Source organism: Gopherus flavomarginatus, chromosome 3 (assembly GCF_025201925.1).
Source record: "Gopherus flavomarginatus isolate rGopFla2 chromosome 3, rGopFla2.mat.asm, whole genome shotgun sequence".
NCBI lineage: Eukaryota > Metazoa > Chordata > Testudines > Testudinidae > Gopherus > Gopherus flavomarginatus.
This window is the reverse complement of record NC_066619.1, coordinates 34548483-34568257: the sequence shown is the minus strand read 5'-3', so window position 1 is coordinate 34568257 and position 19775 is coordinate 34548483. Positions and strand designations below refer to the sequence as shown.

Genomic DNA, 19775 nt, shown 5'->3' with positions numbered 1-19775 from the left:
CCTCTTGAAGTGTTCTCCTGTGGTATCCAGCCCCTGACACTAGTATTCATAGGAATCCCAGATCTTCTGCCCCCAAAGGAGCAGCGTGCCCCAATTTACCCATTTTAATTAAATCACCATGCCTGTATAACACACAACTCTTGTAATGAAAGCAAAGAAGGGTTATTTAAGAGAGAATAGAGATTGCACTAGAAACAAGCAATAATGATGGATTGGAAACAAATGGACACAACACAAGACAAAACCATAAAATGCAAACTAGGACTTACACTTACTAATAGTTATCTTTCCTAGCTAATAAAGGAGGTTCCCCTCCCCCTCCAGAGTTCACTCAGCTGCAAAGCTGGCTTCACAGGAACCAGGAGCCAATCTGTCATTAAAAAAGAGCCCCACTTGTTAGCTGTCTCCTGGGTGAATGGATCCTGAGTGCCTTTCCCCAGTCGGTGTTACAGTGAAACAGTCTTTGGTCTTTATTCATAGACAGGGCTGTACAACCCCATCCAGGACCCTGAATGTGTACTCAAGTGGCTAGCCCATGTTGTTGTGGCGTCTCTACTGTTATTATTCAAGATAGCTATCTTAAATGGGTATATCTACAGGTGCCACAGTCATACCTCTGATTGCAGAGTATACAAACCCTAAATCAGGTGGGGAGCACAGGGTAGGGGGGTGGGGGCTCCAGAGACACTTCATGGTGAGGGGCACAGACGGTTGGGGCTCCAGGGGGTTCTGGAGACCATTTGGAGTGGTGGGGGGAGACAAGGCTGGGGGGGGGATCTGCAGGAGGGGGGGCAGGAGGGGAGGGAAGCATGTCGTGCTCAGTGCCCTGGTACAAGGGAAGGCTGCGCAACCTCATCAGGCACTTTCCAGCCAGATTTGCAGGTAGGGCTTGGGGCCAACAAGTCACGAAGCCATGGCCCAACGAGCCCTGTTGTCTCCACAGCAAGCAGAAAATAATTTGAGTCAGGGCCGCTACAGCACCGTCCTCTGATTGGGCTACAGCGTGAGCACGAGACACTCCGTCACTCCTTGATTGGAGAGGCAGGGTGTAATGGAGCCACATCAGGCTCCCCGTAAGGAGGGAGGGAGGGAGGGGGTGTGTGTGTGTGTGTGTGTGTGTGTGTGTGTGTGTGTGTGTGTGTGTGTGTGTGTGTGTGTGTGTGTGTGCGCGCATTCCCCCTGCAACCGGCACCACTCATCATCCCCTCACCCCCATAGTCTCTGAGCTGCTGCCCTCGCCCATGCCCCACATCATCCCAAAGGCCCCACCCCCTCACTCACTTCATTCTCCATCCCTCCATCGTGCACTCGCCCCCACCCTCAGTCAAGTCACTGGGCTGGGGCAGGGGGTTGGGGTGCCGGGGGGGGGGTGAGGGTTCCAGCTGAGGGGGTGCAGGCTCTAGGGTGGGGCTGGGGATGAGGGGTTTGGGGTGCAGGAGAGGGCTCTAGCTTGGCGTGTGGGTTTCTTGTGAGGTATTGGGAAGATTCTGGGTGCGTCTCCAGGAGGGAGTTTGGGTGTGGGAGGGGGCTCTGGGCTGGGGCAGGAGATTGGGGTGAGGGTGAGTGAGAGGGTGTGGGAGCCTGGTGGCACTTACCACGGCTCCCAAGAAGCAGCCGCCAGGTACCTGTGGCCCCATGGTGCATGGGCAGCCAGGGAGGCTCCATGTGCTGCCCTCACACCTGAAGGTGCTGCCCGCACAGCTCCCATTGGTCATGGTTCCTGGCCAATGGGAGCTGTGGAGCCAGCCCTCAGAATGGGGGCAGCACATGGAGCCTCCCTGGGCACCGCCCATGCATCTAGAGGCTGTAGGGAACTGGCAGCTGCTTCTGGCAGCTGCATGGAGCCTGCCTTAGCCCCAGGCCTCTGCTGCGCTGCTGACCGGACTTTTAACTGCCCGGTCAGCACCTTCAACTCGGCATTCTGGTTGAAAACCGGATGCCTGGCAATCTCAGTTGGCACTGCGACTGCACAAGTAGCCACCTAGGGACGCGACTGTACCCCACAGCCCAGCCACCTGCTAAGGGGAGGGGACCTGCATTAGGGAAATGGGCACAGCTCCAGCCCTGGCTTGGCTTGAGCCTGCACAGACCATTGGAAAGTGTCTGGTGGTCCAGATTTGGCCCACAGTCCACCTATTGACTACCCCTGCCCCAGCTACTCTCCCTATTGTTCTGCAGGAGAGAAGGGAAAAAACAAGGTGGCTACTACAAACATTTTTGTTTGTTTAAAGAAATCAAGAAGTGGGCAGTTAACTGGTAGGACTTCACTCCATTAATCCCTCACTACTAACAACCCTCAGCATTACTTAGTAGGCATGACTTGACATATAACATTATCAGTGCCTACCTATGATGTTACTATTTTATGTGCCTCTGTATATTTAGTCTCTTAGCCCAGCCTATAGTTATGAATACCAGCACTTAATCATTATTATAAATGGCTGTCTTGTGGGGCTAGCTGACAACAGTGCAGACTAGTCTTGTACTTCATCCTCCTGCTGGATGAGTTTGTCTAGTGAGGTTATACCAGTCATGTACGGGTGCTCATTATCCCCGTACTATACAAGACTGCCTGAGTGATCATGTGTGTACACTCAGTGAGCTTTGTATGCAGACAGTGCAGTACACAGCAAATGGGATGTAAAGCTTGTATTGGTTGTGGGGAAGGAACCTAGTTGAAGAAGAAGGATTGTTTCATGTCAAAGCTGTGTGAAAAAGTAAAAACAATTTACAAAATGCTGCGAGGTAGAAGAGAAATAGCCAAAAATGAGTGAAAAGACGGGGGAAGAGTATTTAAAACTACTATTTGCACTGCAAAAAAGGAAGTCGCAAACAACGTCATGACATAGCCCTGTACAGAATGAAATTTGCTAGAGTAAGAAGCAGTAGAAGAAGGTTCTGTGGAAGACAAAACACCGATCAGCTAAAACACTGGCTACAGGAGAGAAAAGTAAGAGTTCTGTATGAGAGTATAGGCCTTACTGGAGCCCGAGGCATAACTACCAGTGTGAACCAAAGGGTGTGAGTAGACCTGGCCTTGGCAAAATAACAACACACTAAGTACTGGCTAACCAAATAAGCACATTCCTGACCAGAGAGGATGGTTTAAGAGCACCCAGCGTTCTCAAGTAACTATGTAAATGTAGTCCCAAGAGATTGTACAGGAACATGCTGAAACCTTGTAAGATAAAGATGGGATGACAGGATAATGGATGGGGATGTTTTGCTCGAACTAGCAGGTACAAGGCTAAGGGTGGCCACTAACAACATCTGGAGTGTAATGCATAACTTGTTTGTATCCATGTATAAAAGGAGAAGTCATAGGCAGGGCATCTTTGTACTTGCCGAGGAGACTGCATTCTGGTGTGCTGACTGAGGTGGTACCATTGTCGGGGACATACATGTTTTAGTGTACCTCCAGCTCCTATGGCACGCTAGGACCATGCTCTGTCGTCAATAAACCATGCGGAGCGCCTTCACCACCAAACCAAGACTATGGTTTGTCTTACGACTAACGTGGAGGTTTGCTGAATTAACATGTTGCACTTTCTGCTAGTGCTGCTGACACTGGAGCTCCAAGAACAGCAATGCTGGCAGCAGTAACAACTTAGTGTTAACAACTCTCCACAGAACTAACAACAGAGAGTAAATGCTCATCACAGTGACCATATACCTGCCTGGAGATACAGAGCTCTCTGAAGTTGTAAGATTCTCAGGTAACAGGACATTCTTCCATAAAGTGATCATTTTGAAAGTACAGGCTTACTCGTTAGAATAACATATGCTGTGTTGCTGTAGCTACATGTATGCTGTGTTGTTGTAGCCTGTCGGTCCCAGGATATTAGCGAGACAAGATAGGTGAGACAATATATTTTATTGGCCCCAACAAAAGATATTACCTCACCTGACCTTGTCTCATTGAGATAATTATTTTTATTTAAACGGAAGGTTGGGTGAATTGAATTGGAAACCTGTATGAAAGAGGGGAAAGGACTTGATTTTATCCTGTAAATGACAGTGTTTTGACCTCTGGTGTTAGAGTTCTGTGTTATGTGAGCTAACGCAAGATGGCTATTTCAAAGCATTGAAGTGAGAAGCTTAGAGGAAATATTGTTAAATGAATAGAGTCCCTTACCTTTTGCAGCCTTCATTCAACCTGCATTCCAACAAGCACATTCATTCAACCAGCATTCAACAAGCACATTCCAATAGGTACACTAACACACGAAGTTTTCAGTAGTTTTTGGTTTATACCCAGTAGCCATAGTAGGAAAAATGGTGTTAACATTTGAGACCATTGTGGTGGGCCTGGTATAAGAGCTGAATAGAATACTTGAGCTATACTCACACTCTCAGCATCCCCCCCACTCACCCTGCCTGCATTCTCCACTCATGATTTACATAATTGTTAACAAATTGTTTTTGCATTAGATACCTCTATAACTCATTGGCATATTTACTAACAAATGCAGTAGATGTCTGTTCTGTACAACAGATTTCTGTAAATGCACACTATAAAGGACATTAAAATGTCCTTTTGCCAGAGGATGTTGTGAAGGCCAAGACTATCACAGCATTAAAAAAAAAAAACAGATAAGTTCATGGAGGATAGGTCCATCAATGGCTATTAGCCAGGATGGGAAGGAATGCAAAATCATGCTCTGAAGTGTCCCTAGCCTAGTGTCCCTGATTGTCAGATGCTGGGAATGGGTGACAGGGGATGGATCCCTTGACGATTACCTGTTCTGTTCAACCCCTCTGAAGCACTTGGAATTGGCCACTGTCAGAAGACAGGATACTGGCTAGATGGACCATTGATCTGATCCACTGGCCATTCTTATGTCTCTCTAAATTTCTCTATGAACATTTCATTTTCCATGCACTTTACACCCTTCATACTTTCTTTTACCTTCTTCTGTAGATTCACAGTAGGCATTCCTGAACTTATCTCTACTTTTCTGATTCTCTCTCTCCCTCTTATATGTCCTCCTCAGTCTCTCTCTTTCTCTCTTATAGCTAATTGTTTCTTCTTATGTTTGACTAATTCCCTTCTCTCTGTTCAGAACAGTTGTTATGTTATGCTTAGGCCAATAATATCCTTTCAACTTCTGTTGAAGCCACATTTCCACAGAAAATATTCACTTTTTCATTGCTGTAATTGGCCCTTCCATTAAAATCTTTCACCATATTGCAGAAGCTCCAAACCCAAACTCCCTTTCCCTCACTCTTTTCAACACCTTTCCTTTATTCACATCTAACTCCTCATTTTCAGATTTGGGCCCTTGTCTGGCCTGTGCTACCTTCAGCCTGAAGCAGTCTGCAGAGCCTTGTGCAGGATAATGCAAGGACCTTTAAAAAAAAATTCTATTTAATCCAATTGTCCACCATCATATTATCCTGACTTGTGGAATCACTGGTATCTCAAATGTAACCCATACTGATGACACATGCAACTCACCCTAGAAGCCTTAAGCTTATCTCCAATTTTCTGTCCAAAATTCTTATTACACTAGTTTTGTAAAAAGTAGGGAAATTCTGGGCCTCCGAAGTCTTCTCCCAGGAGGATTGGGGCTCAGATGTAATCCTCTTCCCCTTTTCTACATTCCTTTTCCTTAGGTGTAACATGCAGGTCAAATCTGCTCCAGTGTCATAACTTTATCTTTATCAATAGATCTTATTTTGTTATAATGCCAATGAATAATCCCAGACAATAGGAAATACCAAATGGTCAACAGAAACATTTCTGTCAGATTTCTGCCTTTCTTCTACTTTCTAGCTTCCATCCCCTTATAAAAATGTATCCCCCTGTCTGTAGTGCAAGACAAAGAAAAGTGAAAAAAAATACATCTAATTAGAAGCTGCACCCTGTGGTTTGGAAGTGCTTTTTCCAGATGGCCTATAGGGCATTTGAAGGGATATTTTTCTTAATTCTTTCTCCCAGCGACACCTACGTAGCACTACGTGGATGAAGCTAGATTACTACTGATCTTTAGTCTCCTTTTTTTTTTCCGTAAGAACTTCTTCTCTTCAATCTCATTAGATCTATAATTTTAGAAGCTTGCTTTTTTAGAGAAAGGAAAATCTAATAATGCATATAACTGAGATGACTGCTGTTCCAAACATTTATCAGCAATTATTGCCTGGGCAAGATTTACTCAAATTTCGATAGAGTGAAAATTAAGTGATGTTTAATATCCAATCTATCTACATATTATACTCAACAATGCTTCAGTTGTCATTATCAGTAAAACTTAAGTAAGCTTTTGGCAGCGGAGAATACATTAGGAATGTTGTTCCACTATCAATATTTATTTATAGTATTCTTTAGATCATCGTGTTCTCTCAATGATTTTTAGATCAGCATGTTCCAAGCATGTTTGTGTCGCTTGTGGCAAAGCTCAGAGATGTGGTCTAATTCTTGCCTTAAATACACTTTTATTGAATCATTGTGGGGGGATGATGAGCATATTTTAAATCTTTCAAGTCACAGAACAAATAGAAGAAAATACCCAGTAATACACTAATTCATAACAGAATGCTAAGAATTAAATTAAAAGCTCTTTGGATATAATCTGTTCCCTCTGAAAAGGACTATAAGTAATGGATTGGAGGTTTAAATACAGCTAAATTTTCAGGAAGCAGTGAGACAACATTGTGAATAACAGCTGTCATAACAAGCTCACTGTGTTCCTCACCTCAATTTGGGGTGGCAGTTCTGTAAAGAACACTGGGAAAATTAATCTAAACTTACGGGAAACATCTAAATTGACTGTTGAAATAGATGGTCAGTATGTGAAAGTGCTTAGCACTGGACAAATTGGATCCCTAATCTGATTTATTTTTTTTGCACAAAGCCTATGGCCTTGCTGATTAATAGATAGTTATAACCTGACTCAAATATATTGTGTCAAGATCAAGGAGAGTTGTCGCCCAAGAGGCCACAGTATAGTATAACATCTTCTGGTAGTCCTGTCTCAGAACTTGAAATTTAATTTACCAACCATTTAATGCTTAGGTTTCAAATTAGATCTTAAATATTGTCTCATTCTTTGAGATAGCTGGAATTCATATGTCCATCAAAGTTATCCTGGAGAAGCATTTTACAAATAGGTAGTTTTTGGACAATCAGCTTTTTATGTTCCTCTTTTCCTCCTTAAATAGAAATAGCAACATTTTCTGGTGTTGAACTGTAGTAGAGTAATTCCCATGTAAGTTGCTGAGTACCTCTGAAAATCAGAGCACTCTGGTAAGTGTCTAAAAATGGGCTCTCAAAAATTAAAGACCATTTTTGAAAATGGTTTTTTCTACCCAGTTGTAATTGTCTACTTTGCTGTCACGTTTAGATTTACCAGACCCCAATATTACAGTAAAAGTCTCACAAACTAATAAAAAGCAATATAGTTTAAAGCTAACCCTCTCATTAACGACAATTAATCTTAACACACACAAATACTTCAGAGGGCTCAGAGCAAGAAAAGTATCTTAACATTAAAATCATGCCAAACAGATTAATATCAACAAACAAATCTTTGCAAGGGACTTACATAATTTTGTAGTAAAAAATGTGGCATATTTTGGAATCCATATTAAGACGACAACATTTTATCTACCTGGAACAAAAGTTTAAAATGTTAATTCTAATAGTATTTGTCTTTATTTCTAAGTTATCTGAAAAGATGGCAGCCTAAGCAGAATGTTATGTTAGCTTGTCTTTCCTCCTCCCACTCCCCATAACGTGAGAGACAAGGGCCTCTGCCCACATTTTTTGGTTTGAACAGACCTTCCCACCTCCCACCAACAAATGCCTTAACATCAATGCCTTAACATAGCATTTTACATAAAAAATAGCCCATAGTGTAAGAGCAGATTGTGTGGAGCAGATTTTAAACAGCAGATTTATCAGCCTCTGAGAAAATGGCATTTTATAACATCAGCTGTGACTTGTGAGAATTATTACAGATCAGTTTTATGAGTCTTTTCTTGTCTTCCTCCTCCTGGATATGTTTTTACAGGTAGCTTTGCTGTGGTTATTTCTAACACAATGCCTTAGTTAAGCGTTTTTCATAATAATGATGATTACTGATATTTAATTTCATTCATATTAACAATTAAAATATATTCAGACCAATATCATTTATAGTCACTTCATTCATCCCAGACCTACTACCACCCCATGGATAGGAATCAGTCTTTAAGAAGTATATCATTATGGCACAGTTTAAGCTAGAAAGTGAAAGATCGCTTATCCTAAACTGCAAGGATAATTTAGGGAGGCAGAATATATTTACGTGAGTTGCAATTTTGCCATGGAACTGGGGTTAACGCTCCTACTTTTGAAATAAATGCACTTTGTGTGGTTTTTGTTTCTTTATTTTGTTTGTTCTTTGTTTTTTGTTATTGTTGGGGGCTTTTTGGGAGGCGGGGATTGGAGGGTTTATAGCCACAGGCAATCAGGAGCCCAAGTTTTAGGTTTCATTTCAAAGATAATATCTCTTGAAGTAGGGTACCCTCAGCAAAAATGCTGGGGCATTTGGTCAGGAAAGTCAAATGTGAAGAGTGCCCCCTACTGAATCACCAAGCTTATGTTGAAAAGGAGGTGCCTCGGGCCAACCTAGAAATAAAATGTTAATACTCTTGTTCACTGACACAACATTAAAGAGTGAATGCGGTTTCATACCAAGTTATCACTGGCTTATTCCCACTGTAATAATCAACTATCTTTTAAACATCTTACTAAACACCAAAAGAGAAGGAAAACAGTTAAAGTGTTTGGAACTTATAGAATTAAGTAAGGCTTCTATTTTAATAGTTTCCCTTATTCCCTCTTTGTTTAGGTATATAGTCTTTTAGAGAGGAAAATTGCCTGCTTGATAGTCTTGTTTTAGTTATAAACTATCCTTTTTGGGAAAAAGAGAAAGTCAATTTAGACGGTCTTGAGCTGTTGCTGTTGAAATCTGATCCAGTTTCCTTTAAGAGAAAACAAGACAAACTCTCTCATGAGACAGGAAAGAAAAGAACGGCAAAAATTTCATCAAAGCTGGGACACTCCCACAAAAATGTTTCTGGTTCAGTGAATCACCATTTTCTGATTAAAATAAATTTCATCAAAAATTCCTCACCAGCTCTAATCCCAGAGACCCAGGAGACAGTAGGGGCAGCCAGGGCTGCCAGGATGGTGTGGCTTGCTCTTTCCAATCCACCAGTCTTGCTGCCCCTTTCAGTGATGCAGGTCCAAAAATGGGTGGCAACCTCATACAGAAAATTAAGCAATCAAAACACATTTAGGTGATTTCAACTTTAACATTTCATCCAATTTTTGGAATCTTTCAGCTCATTCCAAATATCAACCCACAACTCTACCAGGAGCCTTGAACATGGACTAGGTTTTCTATCGGCAATGTTTCCAATAAACTATTTTATATAACAGGCTGAGTTGGACTTCTTGCTTTTAAGAATTTAGAATATAGGTTCCTGGCACAAGAGATTGCTCCATCCAAAGAACAACAAAATCCTTTCCCTTGGGCCATCTAATAAACTGTGTATTGTTCTAATAAAATGGCTTTTTCCTTTCAGAGAGAAGACTATTTTTAAAAAAGTCAAGAAACAATTTAAGTGTGCTGAATACAAATACAAGAAATATATTAGCTACAGTTAATCTATTTGGTATTGTTTTTCACTGTTTACAATCTCTGTATCATAAGATCAAAGCTCACTTTTTCACACCAATTTAATGTCTTAGTAAACAACCACTTGATCTCGTGACATAAGCTGAATGCTTGGCCAAAAATCAGATTTTTTTTTACTACTGTCACCCTGATTAAGCAGTGGTCATTGTTGTGCAATATATTTAGCTAAAAATTATTCATGAGCGATGCCTCAATAAAGCAACTGTCTGATTAAGCCAAGTATGAGTAACCTGCTCAGTGCTGATCTGTTCTTAACTCATGAGATCTAGAAAGTTCAAAGGCTATATTTTGCCACTGAGATTTGGAGGATCAAGTTGAGACTCAACTTCCCACTAAGAACCAGATGAATCTTAACTTTGAGATGGTCTTTACTTTTTTCAGAGCCCACAGGATTTTTTTTGTTTGTTTTTTGTCAAAGCTTGTATAGTTCTAACTTTGCATCTTTTAAAAACACCAGGTTTGATGATTTTATCAAAGATTCCCATTACTTTTAGCCAATTCCAGGAAATTAACTAGGATTTGATATTCAACTCAAGTGCCAGGCTATATTCTACTCAGTCACGTGTTTACATTCACATAGTTTCAATGGAAGTTTAAATAGTTTATTATAGGAAGATTTCTTTTTCCCTTTTCTGATGACCAGACTCTTGAGTCGGCAAAAAAATACATTTGTTTTCTTAACACTTCGGGTTCAACAAATCTCTCATTTGTTTCAGCAGTTGCAATCATGCTCTAAATTGACAACTTTCACACTACAGTCTGCTATCCTGATGGATAACTTCCTTTCCCTCTTCATCCATCTTGTATGTAACTGCACACAAATAATCATCAAATTATTAAGCTGGGTTGCAAATCTTTGGACCAGTTTTCAGCAAGATAGAATGTAACCAATAGCAGTACAGTCCCCACCAAGAGTACTGTCATTCTGATACAAAAACAAAAAAAAGCCCTCCCCATTTGTTATATGTTAACTAGATCCAGCTCACTGTGTTCCTGTCACTTTAAAGATTAGTGCTCAAAGTTTCCTTTATTGTGAGGAGCTTCTTTACATTTCTACCTAGTCTGACCTCCCTTCCTGCACCAATCTGGTGTTCTCACTTTTATTGTATACATCAGAAATGTCTCATTAGGAGGTTAACACATTCTGAGGGTTTCAATGCCATTATAAGGCAGTAAGATTGAGTGTTTTAATAATTTTCATATTTACTTGCAGTTTATTTTTTAAATGGTTATATTGCTCTTAAAAACAAAGCAAATAAATTCTAATAGGAAGATGTCGCCATGCCTAAATGAAAATTTCCTTTCTTCAATTAATAAATGCCACAGATCTGTTACACTGGTATTCTGGCCTCCTTGCAATTTGAGAGCAGGATTAGACCAGTAAGTGGCAGTGGGGAATGCCCCACTTCCTGAAATGCTCTCTCGTTAAGATAACTTCCACAGCCAGATCATTTAAATTACAGATTGTATTAAACATATGTTGAGGAAAAAGCAAAACTATTTCTCCTTCTGCAGAGCATAGTAAATTCCACTGAAGGCCCAGAAACCAAATCTCTGGATGTCCGTTTCCATCTCTGGTCTGGATGATCCATTTGTCTACAGGATGGGACAGCCCTATGGCTCTTATCATGCAACAAAAGGAAAATTGCAGGTGGGCATAGATACATTTTCCGATCTATGTGCTAAGGTTCACAAATCTGGTATAATGGAATTTTCATAGCAGTTTGCCTCCTGGATGGGCAGCAAGATCATCCCTTAAATGTGGCTATCCAAAATGAGGTGTGTGTGTGTATATATATATAAATATATATATATATATATATATATATATATATATATATATGCAAAACTAGTTGAGCTTATATATATGTTTATATGGCTGTGTAGCAGATCTAAATAAAGGAACCATGAGTATTTCTTTACTTGACTTAGGGAATGAATGCTATGACAGTTGTGAAGACCACCCGTCTGAATTAAAAGTACAAGATTGTGTCTCAAAGGAAATTTCCAACTTCAAATTAAAAAAACCTTATCTGATTGGAGGGAGTAGCCTAATCTGATGGCTCAGAAGTACAATGACCCCCCTCCTGCAGAAGTTCACTCTGGATAGTGCTTTAAAGGACAAAATGAGATTTCAAGGTCATGTTCTAGGACCTTCTAGGGATGGAATATTGTTCATGTCCTAAAGAAACATTTAATGTTTGGAAATGTACAAAAACATTCTTTTCTTAAACTGTAGAAATTTGACCATTTTGCTTGAACACTGTTCTACCCCCATCCATAAAACCCTCCTAGAAGAACTAAAGATGTATTTTACTGGTCTAGCATGGTAGCATGCTGCTCTCTCATTCCTGTATTGTCCTGGAAAATAGTGGAAAAAGTGGGAAGACATAGTTACCCAGCTTTGCAAGATGACATTCCCCACTTCAAATCCTGAGGCTGGAGGCTGCATTACACTTTATTTATTGTTTCCAAGTGCAAAGACGACAAGCACCAGCCCAACCAAATCGACTTACATTGTGTGAGAAATTTCTGGGTGCAGCAGCTGCTCTGCCAATCAGACGTGCGTTTTTGCGTTAATCTCTCCCTTAGTGAGAAATGCACATATTGATAGGAAACCTTGTTCCACTCAGGAGGAACTGCTCTCAAGGGTAGGACTGATTGTGTTCTTCCTACTTATTATTTAATCCTATCAGACATATGGACTGTTGTGGCCAGAAAACATTTGTTATCCACAGAAGGAGCAGTGTTCTGAACAGGGCCAGTGCAAGGACGTTTTGCGCCCTATGCGAAACTTCCACCTTGCGCCCTCCCCCGGCCCCGAGCCCCCACCCTGAGGCACCCCCCTCATGGCAGTTCCCCCACTCTGCCCTGAGGTGCCCTTGCCTGCCCCAGCTCACTCCTGCTTCGCCTCCTCCCTGAGCACACCGTGACTGCTTCACTTATCCCACCTCCCAGGCTTGCAGCGCCTAAGCTGATTAGTGCCGCAAGCCTGGGAGGTGGGAGAAGTGAAGCAGCCACGGTGTGCTCAGGGAGGAGGTGAGGCAGGGGTGAGTTGGTGCGGGGAGTTCCCCTGCGTGCTGCCCCCCCTCCTTTACTTGCTGCAGGAGCCCTCCCCGCGCTCCCCTGCCCCAGCTCCGTCCACCTAAATGCTGGCAGCGACCAGGGCAGCTGAAGATCCGTCCACCACAGTCGCTGCTGAAGAAAATGCCACCGCCCAAATCCTAGTTCCCTAGGCGACCGCCTAGGTCACCTAAATGGTTGCACCAGCCCTGGTTCTGAATCAAGAAGATCCCTTCAAATTCACCAGTTGTGGGAGCAGAGAATATACAATTAAAACTAGATTTCTCCAACGGGTGAGATATGGAAGGAATACATGGAATTAGTGGCAGGATCACTGAGGCAAGTTTGTGATGTGCGTGTGTGTATCAGATCAATATTTCCAATAGGCTACAGTAAGAATTGGATTTTTGTTTCTGTAACTCCACTTGTTTTTCATTATGGCCATCTTCATCTTCTGAGATCTGATTCTGTACATGATAGTGTTCATCCACAGTCCAGAGCTATGATTCTTCTGACACCATGTATAGGTGTTTGTCCTGAATCCAACATACTCCAGGAAACATAGAACTGTGTGTTTGTCTCCGCTCTCTCTCTGTGCAGTACTCTGATCAGAAAAGTTGTCCAGCAGCTAAAAGTGAATTTATGTTTTCCCTAAAGCCAATATTTTTCCAGCTCCATGATTCTGGAGCTAGACCCTCGGAGTGCATGTAAGATCAAATAGTAACAATGGAAGTTGGTGAGAAAAGGCAGCAATCTAACTGCAAAACATAAGAATTGTCTGAGGATGGTGAAAAAGGAAAGCTTTGATGACATCAATGAGATAAATGGTGTGCCAAGAGGACCTTTACTCCCTGACTCTTCTTCCAGGTCTGGACTGTCTCTCTCATCACTTCATAGCATCCATTGGGGGAAAAACATGGAATTGGAGGCAAGGCATGGCACCTGCAAGAGAAGCTGAGACACATAATTTAGACATTAGGGCCTGGGGACCCTAATGATGGGTATATATGGCTATAGTTTGTCTAGGGCAGCTACAGACCTCCTAACCATCATTTCACAGTACTCAGCATACTCTTGACTGAAAATCTATTTTCTGTGGTTTTGTATGTACCGGTATTTTACTGAATTGATCTGTAACTCTGATTTGGAATGCTAGAGTTAGGTTTCCCTTTGTGGGGGTGGACATAGGCATACCCAGAGGAATTGTAACAGGTCTATAGCTTGTCCTTTTCTGCGTTGATCTGCCATGCTGCACTTTGAAGGGGTCAACCTGGCATGGATGATGATCCCGTAGGCTGCACTCCATGAAAGTGAGCAGGGGAACTAAGCACTGAGGAGTATCTGTCCTGCTGTATTCTGAGAAGGCCAGCAGGGGAACAACTTTGATTATTATGAATGTATTTCTCCCATACTCTTGCTTCAGAATGGGTGGTGAAACTGGGTGCAGAGATTGCACTGAAATTATTTCAAGTGGCTTATTTGTCTCTTCTTTCCCATATGGATCCCTTCTAAGTCTCTCAAGGAAAGTACTGGCCTGAGGCTCAATGATGGGCTCTTCAGAAGCTCTACCCCTTTCTAATGCATGGGATCCACACGGGCTAGATAGGTCTGTGTTTCCCTTGGAGATCACAGCCCCTGGGTTAGGAATAGGGATTCCCTGGGACAGTAGAGGGAGGGAGCTGGACACAAAGGCCCCTTACTTCATGCTCTGGTGTTGGCAGTGCCCAGGCTGTGTCCAGTACCCTCTATACATGGGGAAATGGCAATTGAACTCTACAGAGATCTGGCTGCAGGGGCAGGCTGTAGGAACTCAGGTACAATATTCCATCTGACACACTGTCCTTCTGGCTTCACTCACCTCATGGATATAGAAGAGGGTGTTGCTTACTCTGGAGTCAGTTCTTTTTCCAGTCCTGCCTGCCTTTTCTCCTTCCAGGGGAGGGAAGGTTCAGCCTGACTGGGCTATGTTTTTTCCCAGCACAGCCAGCCTTACTATTTCTGCCTGGCTTCTCTCCTGAAGGGGGAAGAGGAGACTGAGTGACCCCTACAGAGACTGGACTTCGAGGAAAATTGTGTCCTGCCTGCAGAGGTCCCCAGTGAGAGACTCAATAAGGGGATTAAGCAGAAGACTCGGGCCCTTCCTTTTGCCTCTGGTTTTTCTTGGCCTTGCCTCTCCTCCTGCAACCTGAGAGGGCCCCAGCCACCACCAGTGCCTCACAGAGGGGAAAGCAGAGCTGAAGGGACAATCTCCCACAAAATCTAATATAGTCGTAGGCTATGGCTGGGAATTTGATACATTACTGAACCAAATTGTTTGTCTAAAAATTTGAAATAAAGTTTGGAATTTCCCTCAGAAAAGCTCTGCAGCTGGGAGACCTGGCTGAGCTCCTAGAGAACTTTAGGAGGTGAGGCATTCCCCTGCTGCCAGTGACTGACAAGTCTGGCTCTGCCCCCAAGCTGCAAGTGTCACGAAGATGAATAAAGCTTTTGGATCAAACTTCAGTTGTACAAAATAGAGAGATTTAGAAAGGAAGCTGCAAGTCCATCCCCGACCCCAATGCAATCCACTGTTTACAAAACATTTTACTGCTCAGAAACACACCAAATCACAAAGGGGCTTTTTTCTGATCTCGCCAATACTGGTTTCACACCGCTGTAAATGGAATGAGTTCAGAGGAATTATTCCTGACTTACTATTTTCAGTTGGATTCAGATCAATCCACAAGAACCAGGTTCTGCTCAGTTACAGCACTCTAAATCCAAAGTAACTTGGTTTCAGTGAAGTTAATCTGCAAAAATGTACACGGGTGTAATGGAATGGAAGGGAGGGGGAATCTGGCTCAAAGGGGTGACCTATGGACAGAGAGCCTTAACTCTGAATTGCTTTGCTTTTATTGAGTTAAGATGCTGTAAAGTGTTAATTATTTTAAGGCTTATTGTATCAGGACCAGGAGAAATACACAACACTCAATTTAGAAGAAAATCAGCTCTGTCCCTAGCATTCTTGTTGTTTAATGCAACACTTCACAAACAAATTGCAAATGCTGAATCATGAACCTGAGGTTATAGTAAACTTTATATAGCTGAATAAGTGGGTTTCTTCTTTAATAGTTTCTTTTCTGATATTTCAGTGGAGTTTCTCCACATATTACAAATTTGGCTTGGCAGCTAATTGGTTTAATGGTTACAGACACATACTAGACTTAGAAATACTGTATAATTTTGGAAGTTGTATGGTGCAGGAGCTTAGAGAATTCCTCTCTCCAAACTCCTTGAACAATACGTTTGTCTTGCCTCAGACCTGAAAAGCATGAAAAACACTACCAAAGGATTCAAAAGCACACATTCCTTCAGTATGATTTATCTGTGAAACTTTGCTACAATATGTCATTTTAAGGGTGCTATAATGGCAACATATCCCCAGTTTTTATGTCCAGAATACAAAGTTATTCTCAGGTACTATCCAGACTTTCACAAATGAGGTTGTCAGTGGTGATCATTAACCAAAAAAGGCACATAGTAAGAAACATTTTCTGTAATCTTTAGAAAAAGCCCATTAGGCCACACAATATCAGAGTGCCCTTTTACCGAAATAACAAAACATCCAACATCTAAAAGTGCTGTAGTAAGCAGAGAATCTGATTTGGGACATCTGGCTACTGTCCGTAATGAACTATGTGTTCTTGCCTCAAAATTACAATGTTTCTCAGTTTGATGCTTTATTTCACATAACTGGTTAAAAGCAGAAGGCAATAATGACTCATTAACATTCAATTAGAAAAATAATTTGAATCAACTGTATTCAGCATTACTTACATATGCTTATTGCAACAGGAAACTAAGTCATAGTAGAGGACAATTGCTTCATTGAATAGGCATGCTAAGGATTTTGTAATCTTACGTAACAGTGGAAAACTAAAAGCTCTCATTCTGAGTAAACAGGACTTTCACAAATTGTCTTCACTTTTTCTTTACTTAAGTAAAGCATGCTTTAGCTAAGAAGAATTTTACTGTATGGGAATACAAATATGTTGGAAGGGTAAATTATACATATTACATATAAATACACATTTTTAAATAAAGTCCAGATAGCCATATATAGTTTACAACTGCAAGTTTAAGAAGCAATTTACTGTTCAAAATTATATATTTGTATACGTTAGGTAGTTTTCAAAAATTTGAAATATCTGTGCATTAAAAATCACCTTATTTCCTCCTTCCTTGATTCCTGCCATGCATCCACCTCTGGTTTTTCTTGGCCTTGCCTCTCCTCCTGCAACCTGAGAGGGCCCCAGCCACCACCAGTGCCTCACAGAGGGGAAAGCAGAGCTGAAGGGACAATCTCCCACAAAATCTAATATAGTCGTAGGGTATGGCTGGGAATTTGATACATTACTGAACCAAATTGTTTGTCTAAAAATTTGTAAATTTTCAAGTTCTGGTGCCTTGAAAAAGTGCACAAATTCCAACAGTTTCTTACAAAATAAGGTCCATGGACATGATTCTGTACTTCACCAAGGACAGTAGCAAATGGCAGGACTGGTGGCCAAGATTTTAACAAATCCTTATTTTAGACACCTAAATAAGCATTCAGGGGATTTGGTTTTTTTTTTTTTTTAAATCTGGCCATGTATTTGGGTGCCTAAAGGAAGATTTAAAATTTAGGCACCCATTTTTTAAAATCTTGGCTTATCAGTTTAAATAAATGCACTTCATTGATGCATTGGTTTGTAACATACATTTTTCTTTTCTCTTTTTTAAAGGAAGAGTGAAATTAGTGCAAAAATTCATATGTAACATGTAATATTGAGGTTTCAAATGTAAATGTGCAAAGTGTCAGGAATTTCAAAAGTCAAGATTCTCATAGCAATGTTAATTCTGACACTTTAAGCTCCCACCACAGAAAAACATCTCAGAATATGTAACTAAAAGGGCACATCAACCTGAGTTAGTTATATGAGCTAAAGCATAAACACTAATTGAAAATACTACATATGGATATGTGTAATACATACTTTTGGAAGTGGAACATGCCCTTAAAGCTCAATCCAGAAAGCGCTGAAGACTGCGAGTCCAATTAGGCCTACTCACAGTAATAAACACTGTTCCCCGTAGTAAATTTCTGCAAGATATGACACATAAGAATTGAAGTTCTTTGGATCAGGTACCTTAGAATCATAGACTAGGGTTGGAAGAGATCTCAGGTCATCTAGTCCAACCCCCCAGCTCAAAGCAGGACTAATCTCAACTAAATCATCCCAGCCAGGGTTTGCACCATATCATTCTAAAACACATATAGAATGAAATATTAAAATAAAATAATGTGACGGGCTTAGTGTTTCTTGAAGCTTTAATTCAGAATTTCTCATTTTTGTGCTTTTATATTCTAACTAATTAATCAATTGATATAGTTTTTTTTAGTAATGAAGAAAACACATGCTTTGACAGGCTATTTCAACTACTGTAAAAGACCATTATGGACTGCAGAAATATTAGAGCAATGACTTTTGAAAGATAGTTGCATTACCAGCATGCCATACTTTGATTTCCATTGTGTCTTAGTTTGTTATAATTGTTTATTTGTCTGGAATGACATTTTTTTCTTTAGCTCATTGCATGATTGGCTTATGTTTTTTGCAATTTACTCCTTTGTAAAATGACAAAATATGCTGGCTTGAGCAGTAACCAACGATAACGTAGTTAAACATAATGGTACATGTAATAAATCCAAGCAAAGCAAAACTGAAGTTAGCCTGAATTTTAGCTTTCCTTTTCTCCTCACTTTGCCAAAACTTTGCAGATAAGGGTGATTACATTTTCCATTTCACAATATAACTTACTGGACTGATTTGTTTTAAATTATCCATTAAATCTTGTAGTGAAGTAATATACTGCTAAAATCTGGAACTGTGCTCTTATCTTCCTGGCAGCCTTTACGTTTCACTTCAACTTCCAGAATTTTAAGACTTGAAGGGGCCTTGTTATAATATGAAATTGTTCGCTGGAAGAAAAAGTATAGATATCACTAGACTTCAGAATTATTTAGCATGCTGAAGAATTTTGTTCTTTAAAAGTCTCAGTGTTCTAAAATAGACACTTATTTTGTGCAAAATTAAATTAAAAATTAAGCACAGTTTCAACTCTACATCTACATTTCAGGGAAGGAAAGATGAGTTTTAAAGTAAGCACCAAATACTCTCACAATATCATCCTTATTAGTAGTCTCAGGACAGTGACTGAGGACAAATGAACATGGAGAGTGACTTTTAGATGAGATGCTATAACAATATGGCTGAGGCATATTAATGAGATGATGAGGGGAAAGTTTTCCGGGTCACTGCCCTGTGTATGAACAGGACTTCCATTGCCAGAGCTGTCAAATTGGCACTAATTAATAGCAGGACCAGTGCCAGTGTTTTTAGCGCCGTAGGCGCAGCCATTTCGCTGCCCTGCGCGCTGCTCCCGCAGCTGTCTGCGGAGAGGGTCCGCTGGTCCGCGGCTCCGGTGGAGCTGCCGCAGGCGTGTCTGCGGGAGGTCCACCGGAGCAGTGGGAGCACTGGACCGTCTACAGAAATGCCTGCGGCAGGTCCACCGAAGCCGCCTGCCGCCCCCTTCCTGGCAAAATGCCGCCCCCCAATAATCCTGGCGCCCTAGGTGATTGCCTAGGCTGCCTAAATGGAAGTGCCGAACCTGATTAATAGCTTTAAAATGAAATTCTGACATTTGTTTTATTCAGTGTCATTGCTCTAATCAGGGTGTAATCAAGTAAATTGGCACCCTATCACACTGAAGAGTTTTCATATCCACCTCTGTGCTGCTGCCTTCTATCCCAACCCAACAGACCTGAGCTGACTCTTTCTAAAGCTGGGCATTTAGCATATCCTACTCTAATCTGATACAAATCCATTGGCCCAGTGAACTGTGATACCCATACTAGGAAGGTTGCCTGTGCTGTGGAATCAAGTCACAAAGCAATTAGAAAATGTTTTTTCTACAACTTTGCACAGGTAGCAAGTTACCATCCAC

General features: G+C 41.3%; 1 protein-coding gene and 1 long non-coding RNA gene across 4 annotated transcripts in view; one reads left to right on the top strand and one right to left on the bottom strand.

Annotated features, from left to right (window-relative positions):
* The window catches only part of ARL15 (ADP ribosylation factor like GTPase 15), a 369916-nt gene extending 354951 nt beyond the window's left edge, over positions 1–14965 (top strand). The window contains exon 8 of one of the 2 annotated variants that reach the window (XM_050947136.1): positions 14770–14965. In XM_050947136.1, the coding sequence (XP_050803093.1) occupies positions 14770–14938 (169 nt within the window). In that variant the 3' untranslated portion in view covers positions 14939–14965. The remainder of the gene's footprint in view (positions 1–14769) is intronic. The other variant, XM_050947135.1, reaches the window with a different exon arrangement.
* The window catches only part of LOC127048067 (uncharacterized), an 89610-nt gene that overhangs the window by 60894 nt on the left and 8941 nt on the right, over positions 1–19775 (bottom strand). The window contains exons 3-6 of one of the 2 annotated variants that reach the window (XR_007773544.1): positions 18590–18750; positions 17765–17871; positions 9120–9249; positions 7545–7610 (exon numbers count right to left, since the gene is read on the bottom strand). This is a non-coding gene — a long non-coding RNA (uncharacterized LOC127048067). The other variant, XR_007773545.1, reaches the window with a different exon arrangement.